This window comes from Ruditapes philippinarum, unplaced genomic scaffold (genome assembly GCF_026571515.1).
Source record: "Ruditapes philippinarum isolate M1 unplaced genomic scaffold, ASM2657151v2 ctg3913_1_1_1_1, whole genome shotgun sequence".
Lineage (NCBI taxonomy): Eukaryota > Metazoa > Mollusca > Bivalvia > Venerida > Veneridae > Ruditapes > Ruditapes philippinarum.
Window position 1 is genome coordinate 18,226 of NW_026859290.1, and position 16,370 is coordinate 34,595.

At 32.9% G+C, this 16,370-nt stretch overlaps 1 protein-coding gene across 1 annotated transcript; it reads left to right on the forward strand.

Annotated features, from left to right (window-relative positions):
- Positions 1 to 1,672: 1,672 nt before the first annotated feature.
- On the forward strand, positions 1,673 to 10,694 carry LOC132755962 (serine/threonine-protein kinase haspin-like). The gene is made up of 10 exons (XM_060746903.1): positions 1,673 to 2,500; positions 2,953 to 3,030; positions 3,376 to 3,494; positions 3,684 to 3,774; positions 5,944 to 6,029; positions 6,601 to 6,755; positions 7,190 to 7,263; positions 7,639 to 7,870; positions 8,742 to 8,844; positions 10,354 to 10,694. The coding sequence occupies exons 1-10, from the start codon at positions 1,685 to 1,687 to the stop codon at positions 10,559 to 10,561; spliced, it is 1,962 nt and encodes a 653-aa protein (XP_060602886.1). The 5' UTR covers positions 1,673 to 1,684; the 3' UTR covers positions 10,562 to 10,694.
- Positions 10,695 to 16,370: the final 5,676 nt, after the last annotated feature.

Genomic DNA, 16,370 nt, shown 5'->3' on the forward strand with positions numbered 1-16,370 from the left:
TGCATGGGTTATGTCTGGATATGCCATCAGTATAGACTTGAATGTATTAACAGCTAAATAATAATAATGCTCCCGTAAGAGGCTCATATTCATTGATAATTTATTTCATATGTTTAAAACTTTAGTATTGATAGCTCGTTTTACTCCATATCTTTAATCTATTTAATTAGATTTTTTTCTTTAACAGAAGCAACCGAGGCTCAGCAGACCAAATAAGGGAACGATAATGGAACAACATAAAAATTCAAATACTAGCAAAAGTAAAGAAGGCTCCAAATACTAAGGTAAAAACACAATAACTTTAGTTGTATTGCACTGGAAAAATGTGGCATAAATACATTATAAATTAGTAGTGTTTTTTATTATTTGAAAACATTTTTTAAGAGCAGCTCAAACTTTTTTTTTTATTTGAGCATATGATACATGTAAATCAATTTGTTATAATGTCTTAGCAACCATCGGGTAATAGGGAATGTGGTCTTTTGTCCTTTAATGTGCACGAATGAAGGGAAAACTTTGATAAATGTTGATATCATAAACATTGCTACCACTGGCCGGCCAGGGTGTGTAGTTTTTTTCCTGTATGCATGTAGATAATACAGAAAACTTACAAAATCTTCATAAAATACTCCTGTTAGTTCTATAATTTGATATTATTTCACAGAAATGTTCCATCTACAAAATAATTTCAATCACTTTGTCACAAAACATTCTTGTTACATGGCAATTATTCGATGGAGGTCACCTTTCTATAATAAAATCACCTTTGTTACATTTTGATATGATTAAAAAGATATGATCTGACACCGTTTGTATTGGTTTGGACTTTCCTGGGGTCAGTTCTGGTTAAAAATATAGAAAATGGTTTTCAAACAATACTAGAGTTAGAAAGAGATATTTAATAAAATTGAGCCAAGTTAATTGGAGACGCAGTTTGTATGCTTTATTGGACATGCTGACAAAAGTTATGTTACTCAAAATAGAAAAAAGATGGGGGGTTTCAGACAATAATAAAGTTAATGAGATACTGTCAATAACTAAAAATAGAAGCTTTTAAGTTATAAGGCTGGGATTGCTTTGTGGCCGCCCCCCTTGAAATCAAGGTACTGTTATTTAATATAGAAAAATGGTTCATAGACATAGTTAGGATCAGTTATTGTAATACCATTTTGTGTGTGCGCCTTTTTGGAACAACTGACTGGGGTTGTTGGATACGTGGGGTCAGGTCACTGTTTAAAATAAAATGGTTTTCTGGACAATAAATAGAGATGTAATAAACGTTGGTATTTTAGGCAAGCTTGTGTGGAGAATTGCTTGGGATTGATTTTGGACTCAATAGGTCAAAGTAATTGTACGGATTATACCACTTAAGTGATAGCTCTAGTTTCCTATTTGATTAAGTTAGCACATTGTATAAGGTGCAAACAAATGATATATGATTCATATAATTAAGATGATTTTTATAAAACATGAACAATTTTATTTCAGGACAGATCCTCTCAGATTCTTCAAGTACAGGATAATTCGCTTGGGATTTCAGAAAGAATTATTGCAAGACAAGAGCCCTCAGAGACAGCACCGGAGAATTGACTAATCTATAACTCTGCAAACCTTGAAAAACAGCGTTCATGAACCACTGCAAAACGAAACGTGTTGTGAAACAAATATAACAGAAAAGAACGTAATGAAACTGTCAGTTAATTTCAGTGACTTTGATAACCTTGTGGTGTCTGACTTTCCACCAGTTGAAATTAGGAATAAAGATAGCAATTTATTGTCAGTGGATACCAGTACCCCTTTATCAAAGAGAACCAGGCACAAAGCAGTTTCAGTGACTGAAAACGCAAGTGATGCTACAGAAAACAAAGTTGACAGATATGAGGAGGAGTATGAAGAGGAAAATGGAAGAGAAGATGATACAGAAGAAAGTGAGGAGGATAGTAAGACTGAAGGTAATTCAGATGATAGTGAAAATGAACAGGACGAAAGTAACAATTACTCAAGAGTTGGAGATTTAAGTGCCATACATGAGCATGTTTCAGATGTTGAATCAGGCTCTGAATCAGATAGTGGAAACTGTGACATTGTTGAATCTGAGAGTGATGAAGAGGAAAAGGAATGTGATAGAAGAATAACTAGACGAATGGACAAAAGTTCAAAATCAAATCTAGAAAGATTATCAATAAATCATATAAATCAAAGAAGGAATACCAGAATGACAAGAGTAATACAATGTCATGAAGATATTAATGACTTAGCAGAGCTTTTGGTAGAGTCACACATCGATTCTAGTGAAACTAATGCAATTTTGTATCTTCAAAATGATGAATTAGTTACTGATGATAATCAGGAAGAGATAGAATATGTGTCACGGTCAGAATATCACACTGCTCATTCATCAAGATATAGTGATTATCATTCTGCAGAATATGATGATGCAGACGTTGATGATGGTAATAATGGTAGTGGCGATGTAGGTGATAAAGATAATGATGAAGAGGTAATTTATTCATATCCTTGGCTCATGATTTTATAAATGAAGAATTTATTCCTCCCTATAAAGCTGTAAAATAGCCTTCCGTATCATAGGCTGCTGCTGCTGCCAGTGCTGCTGCTGCTGATGATGATGACGAAGATGATGGTGGTGGCAGCTATGTGACTGATGATCTATAACAATGCATAAAAAGACTTTTCTCTTATAAAAGCTATCATTAACAATGAAAATTGTTGGTTAAACTGTCCTCTCTAGTTTCACATTAATTCAAGCATGCCATGTTGGTATAAGTTATTAATTACTTTTACATGATTAAAACTAAAAGTAAAGGCCATATAAAAAGACAATTACAATTTGTTTAAATTCTGATATTTATTGAATTGTGTAACACGATACAGGTTAAAATGGCAGCAGGCTTACAAGACATGTTTTAACTTTGACAGTTTCTTTTATTTCAGGTGGTAAAAGACCCTTCTACCCCAATAAATAACTACAGATTGTGTGTTAAATTCCAAGAACTGCAAAATTCGTTCTCGGTATGAGTATTTGAAATATGATGTAAAGCTTTTGGAAACTTGATTTATTAGGATTTCAAAACAGTGTTTTGAACAATTGCAATTGATTTTAACTTCAAAGTTCCATTTTAAAGTCATGAAAAAAGAATGAAGAGTATTTTTTCTTGAGCTCTCACACTAAAATTTGAAGATCTGTAATGCAAGCTTTGGAGTAAGTTTTGTAAGTCATTTGTAAGTTTTGAATGAATTTTTGTATTGTGTGTCTAGGAGTTGGGCGGCAATAATTTTTGTATCAAGTTTTTGTAGTGAGGAGACTTTAACCTTTACTGACTTTGATGGTACAATGTATTTATGTTATCATTTTAGGAACTTTTGACTCCCAAGAAGAGAAAGAGCAGTAAGGTATCACTGTCAGCTCGAGCTAAAATTCTCATTCTCTGTGACCAGACAGAACCAATAACCTTTACAACAGCTCTTACTAAGAAGTAAGTTTTTTATCCGTTTGTGTAAACTACCAGTGACTATGTATTTCCCAAGGTAGCATTTGGATAGCCAGTTAGTCAATTTGTATAAAAGTGCAAAGTTATATCTATGATCTTAACTTGGTTGTAAATTTCATAAGAAATTGTCAAAAGGAGCTGTTGAAGTGACATAATGATATCGACTGCTTTCAGAATGATCTCAAAGTGTAGGAAGATAGGAGAAGGGGTTTACGGTGAGGTTTTTAGAGCTATCAACAGTAATGGAGATTCTATTGCCTTCAAGGTTTGAGATATTTTTTTACATTTCTAATGATATTCTGTTAAAGAATAGTTTCTGTAGAAAGAACAGACATAAGTTTAATAACGTTTAAATAATGGTTTTAGAGCATTTAAGTTGCTTATTACATGGAGAAGGTAGTGCTGAAAATGACTTAATTTCTCATGAAAGTAGCAATGTATAATCCATGAAGTAGGAACATGTATTAACATAAAGTAATATTTCACTTCAGTACAACTAATTATTATAAATTGGTACTTTGAGAAGCGTGATGCAAAGGAATGTTAGATTACTGGCCAATGAGTATTTTTTGATTTAAATAAAAAAACAAAACTTAAGGCATTTGAGAAATAAAAATAAACCATTTCTGAGGCATATTAGGGCTGTTAAGGGACTGAGGCCAGGGGCATTCAGGTAGGGATTTTTGCATTGTTTCGGAGAAAAAGGGGAGGTTTGCTCTTCAACAAAAACTACTCAATATGTTAAATCTATTTTGTTTTGCTAAAAGCAAATTTTAATTAGATATTATGAAAGGTCTTGTGCTTGAGACAGATAATTTAAAAAATAAATGGGAATATAAAATCAATATATAATTATTATATATTGATTGGGAAGAGGAATGGGTAAAGTTTCGACTCGAGTATCATGACATTAGGGCCCGGAGAATTTTACATCAGTATCATGGAATGCACTGATATTCTGTGAAAGTCAAAAATATGAATATAATCTGAAAAATGCTCATATTTTTTGCTAGGAATTATCTTATCAGCAATTATTCTTGCTCTAAAAGGTGATGTCGGATTTTGGGTCATATGCATGAATATGTTTTGCCCCCAGTTTCAAAATGAATAATCCCAATGCAAGGGGAAACAAGAGTTATCCTTATTGTATGACATGTAAACATTTTAGTTTGGCGTTCAAAATTGTAAAACGTAAAATAAAATAATTGAGTCACTGATAACCATTTACACTGATGCCATGATGTTCTGGCTCTAGAATGCTGGCAAAGGCTAGTCGTTTTCAAGTCTTTCTAGTCTTTTGGTAGTAATGTTTAACTTATTTAATTAAATGATAACTCAGCATTTGTACACTCCAAGTAAGGTAAATAATCAGATATTTTATACACATTTATTTTTCTCTGCTTAAATGAAAGGGAAAGAATCTTAATCTTATTGTGTTCATTTGAAAGGAATTGCATCCTTTAAATGAGCTTATTTTAGTTAACTTTATTATTTAACTTAACTTAAAACAAGAGCCGGTTGAACCGGGTGATGCTCCCCGACTAGGATTTGGACACAGAAAAGTATATCTTTTGTAGTTTCAGGGTTATGTCCCAGACAAAGTTCAAAGTGTGATAATTCCAAAATAGTTGTAAAATCCGACTTCAAATAACGACGTTATGGGCCGGACACAATTTTGCTTCAAGGTCATGCTGTGACCTTGACCTTCAAGGTAGCGACCCAAATGTTGCGCGCGACACATCGTCTCAATATGGTGATCATTTCTGTGAAATAGTTGTAAAATCCGACTTCAAATAACAAAGCTATGGACCGGAAACGATTTTTCTTCAAGGTCATGCTGTGACATTGACCTTCAAGGTAGTGACCCAAATGTTGTGTGCGACACGTCGTCTCAATATGGTGAACATTTCTGTAAAATAGTTGTAAAATCCAACTTTAAATAACAAAGTTATGGGCCGGACACGATTTTTGTTCAAGGTCATGCTGTGACCTTGACCTTCAAGGTAGCAACCCAAATGTTGCGCGCGACACATCGTCTCAATATGGTGATCTTTTTTTGTGAAATAGTTGTAAAATCCAACTTTAAATAACCTAGTTATGGGCCAGACACGATTTTTGTTCAAGGTCATGGTGTGACCTTGACCTTCAAGGTAGCGACCCAAATGTTGCGCGCGACACGTCGCCTCAATATGGTGATTGTTTCTGTGAAATAGTTTTAAAATTCGACTTCAAATAACAAAGTTATGTGCCGGACACAAATTCGGGACGTACGTACGTACGGATGGACGGACGGACTGACGGACGGACGGACGGACAACCCGACGACTTTATGCTCCCCCGAAATTTTTCGGGAACAATAAAAATAGTTAAACATCTAGGCAAGGTGAAAATTAAAGATTAAATGTATAAAAATTGAATTGAATTTTTTTTTCAGATCATCCCTATAGAAGGTGATTTTGAAGTGAATGATGAAAAACAGAAAAAGTTTGCAGAAATTCTACCTGAAGTTGTTATAGCTAAGTAGGTGTAATCTAAAAGTGATTTATACTCTTTTTATAGCAATTCACCTGAGTGTAGTAACCTTAAAAAATCTTTTCCATAAAAACCACAAGTCCGATTTCAACCGCTCTTGCCAGGATTGTCCATTGGGTGAAGATCTTTCAAAGTTATTCGAAGAATTTGAAGAAATATGGTTACTTTGGAGGACAGGATGAAAAAATAAGTAAATAAACTGTATTTAAATGAAAGTAAATTTATCTCAAAAACCATATGTTCATAATTATTATATAATGCAATTACAAACCATTGTTTTCCTCTAACGTTCTTTTTATATTACGTTCTTTTTATATTACCTCTCATCAACTTCAAAATTTATACTATAAATGTAATGTGAAAATCTTATGTCTCCTTTTATTTAATGTTTAATGATTTACTGTATGATGTGTATTTGCATGGTTATGTATGATTGTATGATTTCGATTTATTAATAAATGGGGTTCCACATTTTGTGGACCTGAAGCTGAAAAAAAAATACAAGATAATATAAGATATAATGATAAAAAATACATTAATTTTATTTCTTTGTTTACAGGGAATTAAGCAACTTACGTAACGGTAAGACCTCCATGACATCAAACTTCTGTGAAGTTAACAATTTATCATGTGTTAAAGGAAGATATCCAGCCGAGTTACTGAAACAGTGGGACATATTTAATAAAAATAAAGGCTCCGAAAATGACAGACCTGGTTAGTGGTATTACTTTCAACATTATTTATGAGATGGGTTCAAATTCTACAAAGGGCTTCCACACAAAACTGGTCTAAAACATCTACATATACGTTTATATTTATTAAATATGTATAGAAGTAAAATTTGAAACTGTGACCTGATATAAAAAAAACTATATTAATGCCCAGTTGCATGAAACAGCTTGGTGCAGGTAGAACTTACTATATAAAAGGCTTTCCTTATTATTCGTTATTTATGTATTTTATCTACGGCAAATTTCATATTCTGCCAAAATACTTTTGATTTGACACTTATATGCACATAAAACGATTTATTAAAAAAAATATATATTTCACTGTTAGAAAAGCTGAAGGCCACATTAAATAGCTATATTTTGATTATTTTATGTGCTTAAGTTTCTCAGACAAAGTTTTACTGTGTTACATTTCAGACGTATTTCCAGAAAAGCAACTTTACATTATGTTGGAGTTTGATGATTGTGGAACTGATTTAGAATCTTATAAGGTAAATTTTGGTCACCTTCTCATCTGTGTGTTTGCGTGGTAAATGTTTTGTGTGCAGCTTCACATCTCATCAACCACCAAGAAATTTTCTTGGATTTTAAAACTTTCCGAGGTATATTACTCTTGCATGGATTTTTGTGTGAATTATAGCCCTTTGTGGTGTCCCTTTCAGTAAAAATATGTAGATTCGTTGATGTTCTATCATCTAACTCTAGTTTGACAGTGATGCTGAATCAGAGACAATAGCTATAAAAACTGATAAAGATACATATGCAATGCTGTTATTTATTGAAATTTTGAAACTTTAATTTATGCATATGACAAAATTTATTTTTCAATTTGATTCACATAAGTTAATTTATCATTAATTATTTAGTTCACAACAATCCATCAAGCCAAAAGTGTTCTGACACAAGTAGGCTATGCACTGGCAGTGGCAGAGGAGGCGCTCCAGTTCGAGCACCGGGATCTTCACTGGGGTAACGTACTTGTTCGCCCCACAGACAAGGAAGATATTACCTTCAGATTGAAGGGTAGACCAGTCGTAGTGTCGTCACATGGGGTGGAAGCCTGTGTAATAGACTTTTCTATGTCACGACTGACCAAAGGTAATAGATTTATAAAATAGAAGTTTATAGATGTTCAATATTGGCTGCTTGAATGAGGGAGGAGGGAGTAATTGATTATCATTATGTACAAATAGGATACCGTTTTAGATGTAAATTTGAACTTTAGTATCAGCTTACCTAGATTTTAATAAAATGACCCCCGTTTTTATACATCTATGACATTTTAACCATGTGCACAATTTCTGGGGTAGAACTGAAATCTGATATCAAATGACCTTAATATTGATCTAGTGACCTACTTTCTTGTTTTTTTATGTTCAGCTATGAAATTATGACCATGTATATAGTATTATTAAAAAAGGGCATAACGTATGGTCTAGTGTCGAACATCGTCCAATTTCTTGTAATAAACACTTAAGCTTAAGTTACTGCTTTTACATAAATAACATAAATCACAGTATGTCTTCAGGTGAGCGACATTTTCTTATATTGTTTTGACTGGCTGTTGCACCAGCACAGTATATGTCATATGGCGACTTTTCAGCTTTACTGGCGTAGGAAGGCCTCAGGTGCCCCTATGTGAATTATTTCAGGCACAAGCAGGCACCTTCCTTTGTTTTTAATGCAAATATGAATATGCATTTATACTGTATTTACCTATGTGTGAATTTAAAACGTAACATGCCATCTCAAAAGAGGTTTATTTTACATTTAATAATAGGATTGTGTAGTGATTATCATTACTGTTAAATATCAAATCTGAGCCTAATCTATCAAGCCCCTCCTCACAAAAGAAAGAAAAATAAATGTAATTTTCCAAAATAAGCAGCTAAATAAGTCCATGTAAGAAAAAAATGTATTCTAAGATAAGGGATCAATAGTGTAATGGGGAGATGTTTGAATATTTCAGATGGATGTACAGTTTATACAACAATACCAGATGATGACACGCTATTTGACGGAAAGGGTGATTATCAATTTGATGTTTACAGAGAGATGAAGAAAGAAAATAAGTACGTACCGATGAAGTTTTTATTTCTTTTATTTTATTCAAAGTAAAGAATATTACTAGACTATTAATGGTTTGTCTATAACAAGCACCTTGCCGTTTGATTGGTTTGGTTTATTTCAAGACTTCGAGTGTTCAATATCATCGTTTTCGCTTCTTTACTCTTCACTTGTGAAGCGACATTTAGGATATGAATTTAATGAGATAGTCGAGTGCTAGTAATTATAACAAAGAGCCACCGCTGGGCAACGCTGGATTTATTTTCCAAAATCAAACAAAAAGATTTAATGAATATATAAGAAAATTATAGAAAAAAACTAAAAACGCTAAAGTATGTCACTAGGTCAAAATCCAGATCAGCCGATATCAAAGTTCAATTTTATATCTTAAACTGCGCATATGGTTCAAAATTCAAAGCTGTTATTCCAAAAAAAAAAAAAAAAATAACAACAATAAAGTAGGTCACTAGGTCAAAATCTAGATCAGCTGATTTGAAGGTTCAGTTTTAAAATTGTGCATGTGGTCCAAATTTCTTAGCTTTATATCAAAGAACAAAAATAGGTCACTAGGTCAAAATCTAAGTCAGCTCATATCAAAATTCAATTTTACATATAAAATATGCACATGGTTTGAATTTCATAGCTGTTCATCAAAGCACAAGAAAGAAGAATCTATCAGCTGATATCGAAGTTCAATTTTACATCTTAAACTGTGCATATGGTCAAGATTTCATAGTTTAAGGATAAAATAAGAGAATTTCGTTGATTTGGCCTTGACGGTTTGCTTTGTAAAAGGTCTTGTTTTGTCCATCAAATCCGTACATAAATAACAAAATTATGAAAATTCAATAATTTTACCTTAAATAAGAGAATTTCGTTGATTTGGCCTTGACGGTTTGCTTTGTAGAAGGTCTTGTTTTGTCCATCAAATACATAAATAACAAAATTATGACAATTCAATAATTTTACCTTATTGAATTTTGGCTTTAAAATTGCCATATTTTTATCATTTTTATACGGATTTGATTTATACTTAGCCAAAACAAGACTTGCTACCAAACAAACATATTGAATAATTTAGATGTGACCTTCACCTTAACCGTAGGGTTCTAACTAGTTGGGGACTTTTGAATTGGTTGCAATACTTTGATCATTGCTTGTATTTTTCCTTGAACATGACATTTCTTTTAGGTAAGATTCAAACAAAGGCATTATTATGTATACTGAAACAAAAAAGAAACTTTCTCCAAGTTTGAATGTAGATATGCTAGTACATTTTTTCAATCCTTTTGAAACACGATTTTTACGTTGAATAAACATATCGGGCTTTTATACGGGGATTAGCTGACCGATTTTGCAATACAAGCTACATGTATATAAGTGTGTACATCTAAGTGGTACCCGTGAACAACTGGCACATACTTTGCGAGAGTTTTTTTTTTTTTGGTTCAGTATAGTTTAAATCTTACATAAAAATAAAACGAGCCAACACTTGTTATTACTTTGTTTTATAGAGGTAACTGGGAGAAGTTAAATCCACATTCTAACGTCTTATGGCTACATTATCTGGCTGATAAACTTGTGTATCATACGAAATACCCAAGTCATTCTAGTAGACAGGAACGTGATGTGTTACGAGAATTCCGGCAGTTTATGTCAACTATGATAGACTACAGCAGTTCACTTGAAATGACTGCAGACAGTTTGTTTATGAACTCTTGAGACTGTGGCATAAATCAGTGTGAGAAAAGAGCATGTTGTCAAAATGTGCCATATGAAGATAGGGACAATAAGCGAAAAGTGTTACTTTATTTTACATGGTCTATGAAAGAAAGTGAGTCCACTTCGTGATAAAGACGAGTGTTTTTTTAGGATTTTATTCAATTGTGCTTCAATTAAATGACAAAAACTAAAACTTTAAAGAATTGCATCTGCGCATTTATGCAACAGGCTTAAGAATGTAAATATAAAACATTAATACATTACAAGGGCTGAATTGATTATGATAAATCAACACTTATCCAATTAGAGTAAAATTAAAACAGTGATAATCGTTTACCATAGTCCGCATTTAAATAAGTGCAGTTTGAGACCAAGCTATATTGCTTTTTAGAATAAGATTTCTTATTTTGAAACCCCTCAAAATTAGCAATGGTTATTCCGAAACATGACAAGTTCATTAATGAAAAAGTACTATTCATGTGTGTCTAATTTTAATGTTAACATAAGTTGATAGCATTTATATTTAATTTAGAGAAGCAATTGCTTTCTACTTGTATGTATGTATTCAAGATAACAATTTTTTGTGTGATTTTTTTTTCATTTTAATTTTGTAACAGATGTTTGTTTTATGTATTCTTCTTTTCACTTACAATGTATTATGTAAAAATCTTGATACAATGGTAATTAGTGACATTATGGTAATTTATTCACTGTCGAGTTGTGATAATATAGTCGCCTATTTCAAAAGATTATCTATTGTAATGTTGAAAGAAAATAATTGTTTAGGATAAGATTTCCTTAATTTTTTTATAAATTGAACATAACCGATAATATCAGAAGAAGAATAATTTATTATTATAGATTTTTTATAGATGTTTAAGTAGGTCACGGGGGTTATAGACTATTCAAGAATCGTTTATTATGAAATCGAAAAACAAATATGAGAAGTTACTTTGAATTTTACCAGAATATCCACCACTAACTCTTGGACAGGCATAATGTTACTAAATCCTACATTAATATCTAGCAATTGTCTAGAAGACATACAAGTGTATTTAAGCATGTTAATCTGTCGAATTAATACATCTTTTTTCACACTGGATCAAATCATGGCCTTGAGGTCAGGTTGGTGCCCTTTTGTTTTAAAAGTTGTTCTTTAATTACAATTAAAATGGTTAAGTTTTGAATGATAACACAAACATTTGACTTTATAATTATGATGAAATATTTCAGCCCGATTTTTGTTGATGTATCGAAGTGTTAGATTATGCCAGAAGTGTAAACATGTGTCAAAGTGTTCATTGTTTCTGAACCACATTTTAGAAAACATCATGATTGTTACAGTTAAATTATATATTTATATATATGTTTGTATAAAGCAGTTATAAAATTGTTATGAGATATAAATGTGTAAAATGAAGTTAATGTTTGTCTTATTTTCATTTTCCTATTTTCATTTTTCCTTGTATGATAGAGCACAGTATATGGCAGTGGTTAATGTCTTTGACCACAATCAACTTGCCCCTCATGGCTTTGAATTCCCTTATATCTCATATAATTTTAGAGTTATGTTCGGGCAATGTTTAAAGTGTAAAATTGAACAAAGGGCAATAACTCCAAAATTAGACAAGGCAGAGTTCAAGTTCTTGTGTGCTATACATCTACTCAAAAAAATCTATCTACCTACAAAGTTTCATATTAATATCTCTTACAATTTTAGAGTTATGTCCCAAACAATATTTTTCTAAAAGTGGAGATAATTTAAGTTATGGTTAAGCACTGCACTTCTACCCAATGAGATCAATCTACATAAAAAGTTTCATGTTGATACCTCTTGTTGTTTCAGTTATGTCCCTGACAAGAAAAGCAGACAGACAGATGGACAGACAAAGAGACGATTATATGCCCACACTCCGGGGAGCATAAAAATCCCCAAAGCTGTAAATATACTAGTATAACAAACTGCATAATTATAAATAACAGTTTAATCAATATAATATGGTATCAGTGTTTGGGCTTGGATATATTTTCGCTCTACTCCAACCTTCATATATAATGCCAACAACTTGGAGTAAAATGTTATAGCTGCAACAAAGTGTATCACTGACAATTTATACCAGTCACAAATTAGTACAAAATAGTTAATATATCGTATTTAATAACACACAAACAGTGGAAAATTAATGCAAAATAATGTATTGTATCAAAGTTATTCTGAAAATTTATACAATAATGCAATTATTATATGATTTAACAAAATGACCATGATGGTCCTGGATCTCTCACCTGAGATTTATGCTAGAGGAGGGTAAAGCCAGTAATTCAGTCACATTTGGGTTTCTCATTTTTTAGCTCGACTTTTCTATGAAAAGGGGAGCTATCCTACTCGCCCCGGCGTCGGCGTTGGCGTCACACCTTGGTTAAGTTTTTCGTACCACCCCACTTTATTTCAGAAGTATTACAAGTATGGCTTTGAAACTTACCATACTTGTTCACCATCATAACCTCCATCTACAGACAAGAGTACATAACTCTGTCAAGGTTTTTGACAGAATTATGGCCCTTTTTTGACTTAGAAAGTGTATTGAGCTTGGTTAAGTTTTTTGTACCACCTCACTTTATTTCAAAACCATTGGAGGTATTGCTTTGAAACTGACCATACTTGTTTACCATCACGACCTTCATCAACAGACAAGAGGACATAACTCTGTCAAGGTTTTGACAGAATTATGCCCCTTTTTGACTTAGAAAATACATTGAATATGGGTAAAATCCACTTATTGCCTTAACCCTTTGAGATATTTGCTTTGAAACTTTTAATGCTATTTCACATCATTACCCCATCTGTACGCAAGAGAAGGTAACTCTGTCAAGGATTTGTTTTAAAAATTAAGGCCTTTTATCGACTTAGAATCTTGGTTAAGTTTTAGTACCAGTCCACTTTTTGACTGAACTGTTTGAGATATTAATTTGAAAGTTGGAATACTTGTTTACAATCATGATTCCCAAACATGTCCAGGAGAAGGTAATTCTGTCAAAGATTTTATTTGAATTATGGCCCTTAACTGTCAATGTTTTGTATTATAGGCAAGCACTAAAAAACTTAAAAAATCTAAAAAAATTCATTCCTATCCACTTCTTCACTTTACCATAAATTATGTCATATAAACATTGCTGTAATATTCAAGGGTATCAAACAACTAGTTCACTTTAAAAATACAGAGATTCTTGTATTGCCTTTTACTGCAAAAACTTTTTTTATTGGCAAGCAATAAAAAAGTCGAGCGCGCTGTCTTACGGACAGCTCTTGTTTTCTCTTGGCTGCACAATTTTTTTAATATTTGTAGATGTGTCTACTACAAAATTCTTCATGACAAATATATTTCTAAGCTCTTGGCATGGTAATTTCACACAAAAAGAATTAATTTATTGTATAACTTCATGTACGTAAGTCTATATAAACAAACTTTACTATGTACATCTATATAAAGCGAGTAATCCTCAGGATGGGCCAGTATTGACCCAAGGGGCATGATTTATAAAACTTTTGCAGAGGACCACAAGGTGGTGCTTCATGCAAAATACCTAAGCTCTTGGCATTGTAATTTTAGAGAAGAAGAATTTTTGTAGATATCAACTACGTAATGTTACATGCCAAATATCTAAGTTTCGGCTTGTAGTTTCACAAATGAAGACTTAAATTTATTTTCCATCAAATCCACCTAGTTGTTTAGGAGGAGATGTTGTTTTGAGAAACTGTGGACAGCAACAAATGATGGACAACAAATAACAGATACACTGCTACTAAAAATAGCTGCAATCTCATTGGTCTTCCCATTAAATAACTGTATACTAATTCATACAACATTGCAAAAATGATAACAAATTATACACTCTATCAGTTAACATTAATGATTCATACAATTTTCCAAACATTAAAGGAGCTCCACTGAGGTTAAGAAGCCTAAAGCCATAAAATTTGAAATTTTCAGATTACCAAGTGAAGCCTTTAAAATGGAAAACTTTGCAGAGGATTATCAAGAAATATACTCAAGAATTTAATTCAAAATCTATAAATATTGCGATTCTGTGCGCAATTTGAGTGAAAAACATTGCAATGCTTTTCATGTTTTGGCCATTTTATGCAATAAAACTTATTTCTCTGGAAAAACAAGTTGAGGGCTGAAAGTTTGAAAACATGTTATTAGTTCAGATCTACATCAAATGGCATACAAATCTTGGAAAAATATATCCAGTCTTGTCATGTCAAAAAACAAACAAGAGGGCCATGATGGCCCTGAGGTCGCTCACCTGTATATAGGCGCACCCAACCCCCACCCCCCAACGTTGCAGGGCCAATTTAACCTAAGGGCTTTTATTTGCACAAACTTGGTAGACACCCATAAGCTCTAGCTCATTGGGCTTTTTAAAAGAAGATTTTTTTTTAAGTTTTTACTATACACACATAGTTAAAAACAATGACACCCCTGGGGCCGGGCCAGTTTTGACCCCAGGGCTTTTATTTGAACAAACTTACTAGAAGATGTTCATGCTTAATATCTAAACTCTAGCTATTTGGGTTTTTTCAAAGAAGATTTTAAGTTTTTGCTATACACATATAAAGAAAATCAATGACCCCCGGGGCTGGGCCAATTTTGACCCCAGGTCTTTTATTTGAACAAACTTTGTAGACACTCACTAAAAGATGTTTCATGCTTAATATCTTAACTCTAGCTATTTGGGTTTTTTCATAGAAGATTTTTTAAGGTTTTGCTATACACATATAAGGAAAATCAATGACCCCCGGGGCGGTGCCAATTTTGACCCCAGGGGCTTTTATTTGAACAAACTTGGTAGACACCTATTAGAACATGTTTGATGCTAAATATCTTAGCCATAGCTCTTTGAGTTCTTTAAAAGAAGATTTTTTAAGTTTTTACTATATGCATAAAGGGAAAATCAATGACCCCCCGGGGCGGGGCCAATTTTGACCCCAGGGCTTTTATTTGAACAAACTTGGTAGACACTTATTAGAACATGTTTCATGCTAAATATCTTAGCTCTAACTCTTTTGGGTCTTTAAAAGAAGATTTTTTAAGTTTTTACTATATGCATATAGGGAAAATCAATGACCCCCTGGGGCGGGGCCAATTTTGACCCCAGGGCTTTTATTTGAACAAACTTGGTAGACACCTATTAGAACATGTTTGATGCTAAATATCTTAGCCATAGCTCTTTGAGTTCTTTAAAAGAAGATTTTTTAAGTTTTTACTATATGCATAAAGGGAAAATCAATGACCCCCCGGGGCGGGGCCAATTTTGACCCCAGGGCTTTTATTTGAACAAACTTGGTAGACACTTATTAGAACATGTTTCATGCTAAATATCTTAGCTCTTACTCTTTTGGTTCTTTAAAAGAAGATTTTTTAAGTTTTTACTATATGCATATAGGGAAAATCAATGACCCCCGGGGCGGGGCCAATTTTGACCCCAGGGCTTTTATTTGAACAAACTTGGTAGACACCTATTAGAACATGTTTGATGCTCAATATCTTAGCCATAGCTCTTTGAGTTCTTTAAAAGAAGATTTTTTAAGTTTTTACTATATGCATATAGGGAAAATCAATGACCCCCCGGGGGGGCCAATTTTGACCCCAGGGCTTTTTTTTAACAAACTTGGTAGACACCCATTAGAACATGTTTCATGCTAAATATCTTAGCTCTAGCTCTTTGGGTTCTTTAAAAGAAGATTTTTTAAGTTTTTACTATATGCATATAGGGAAAATCAATGACCCCCGGGGCGGGGCCA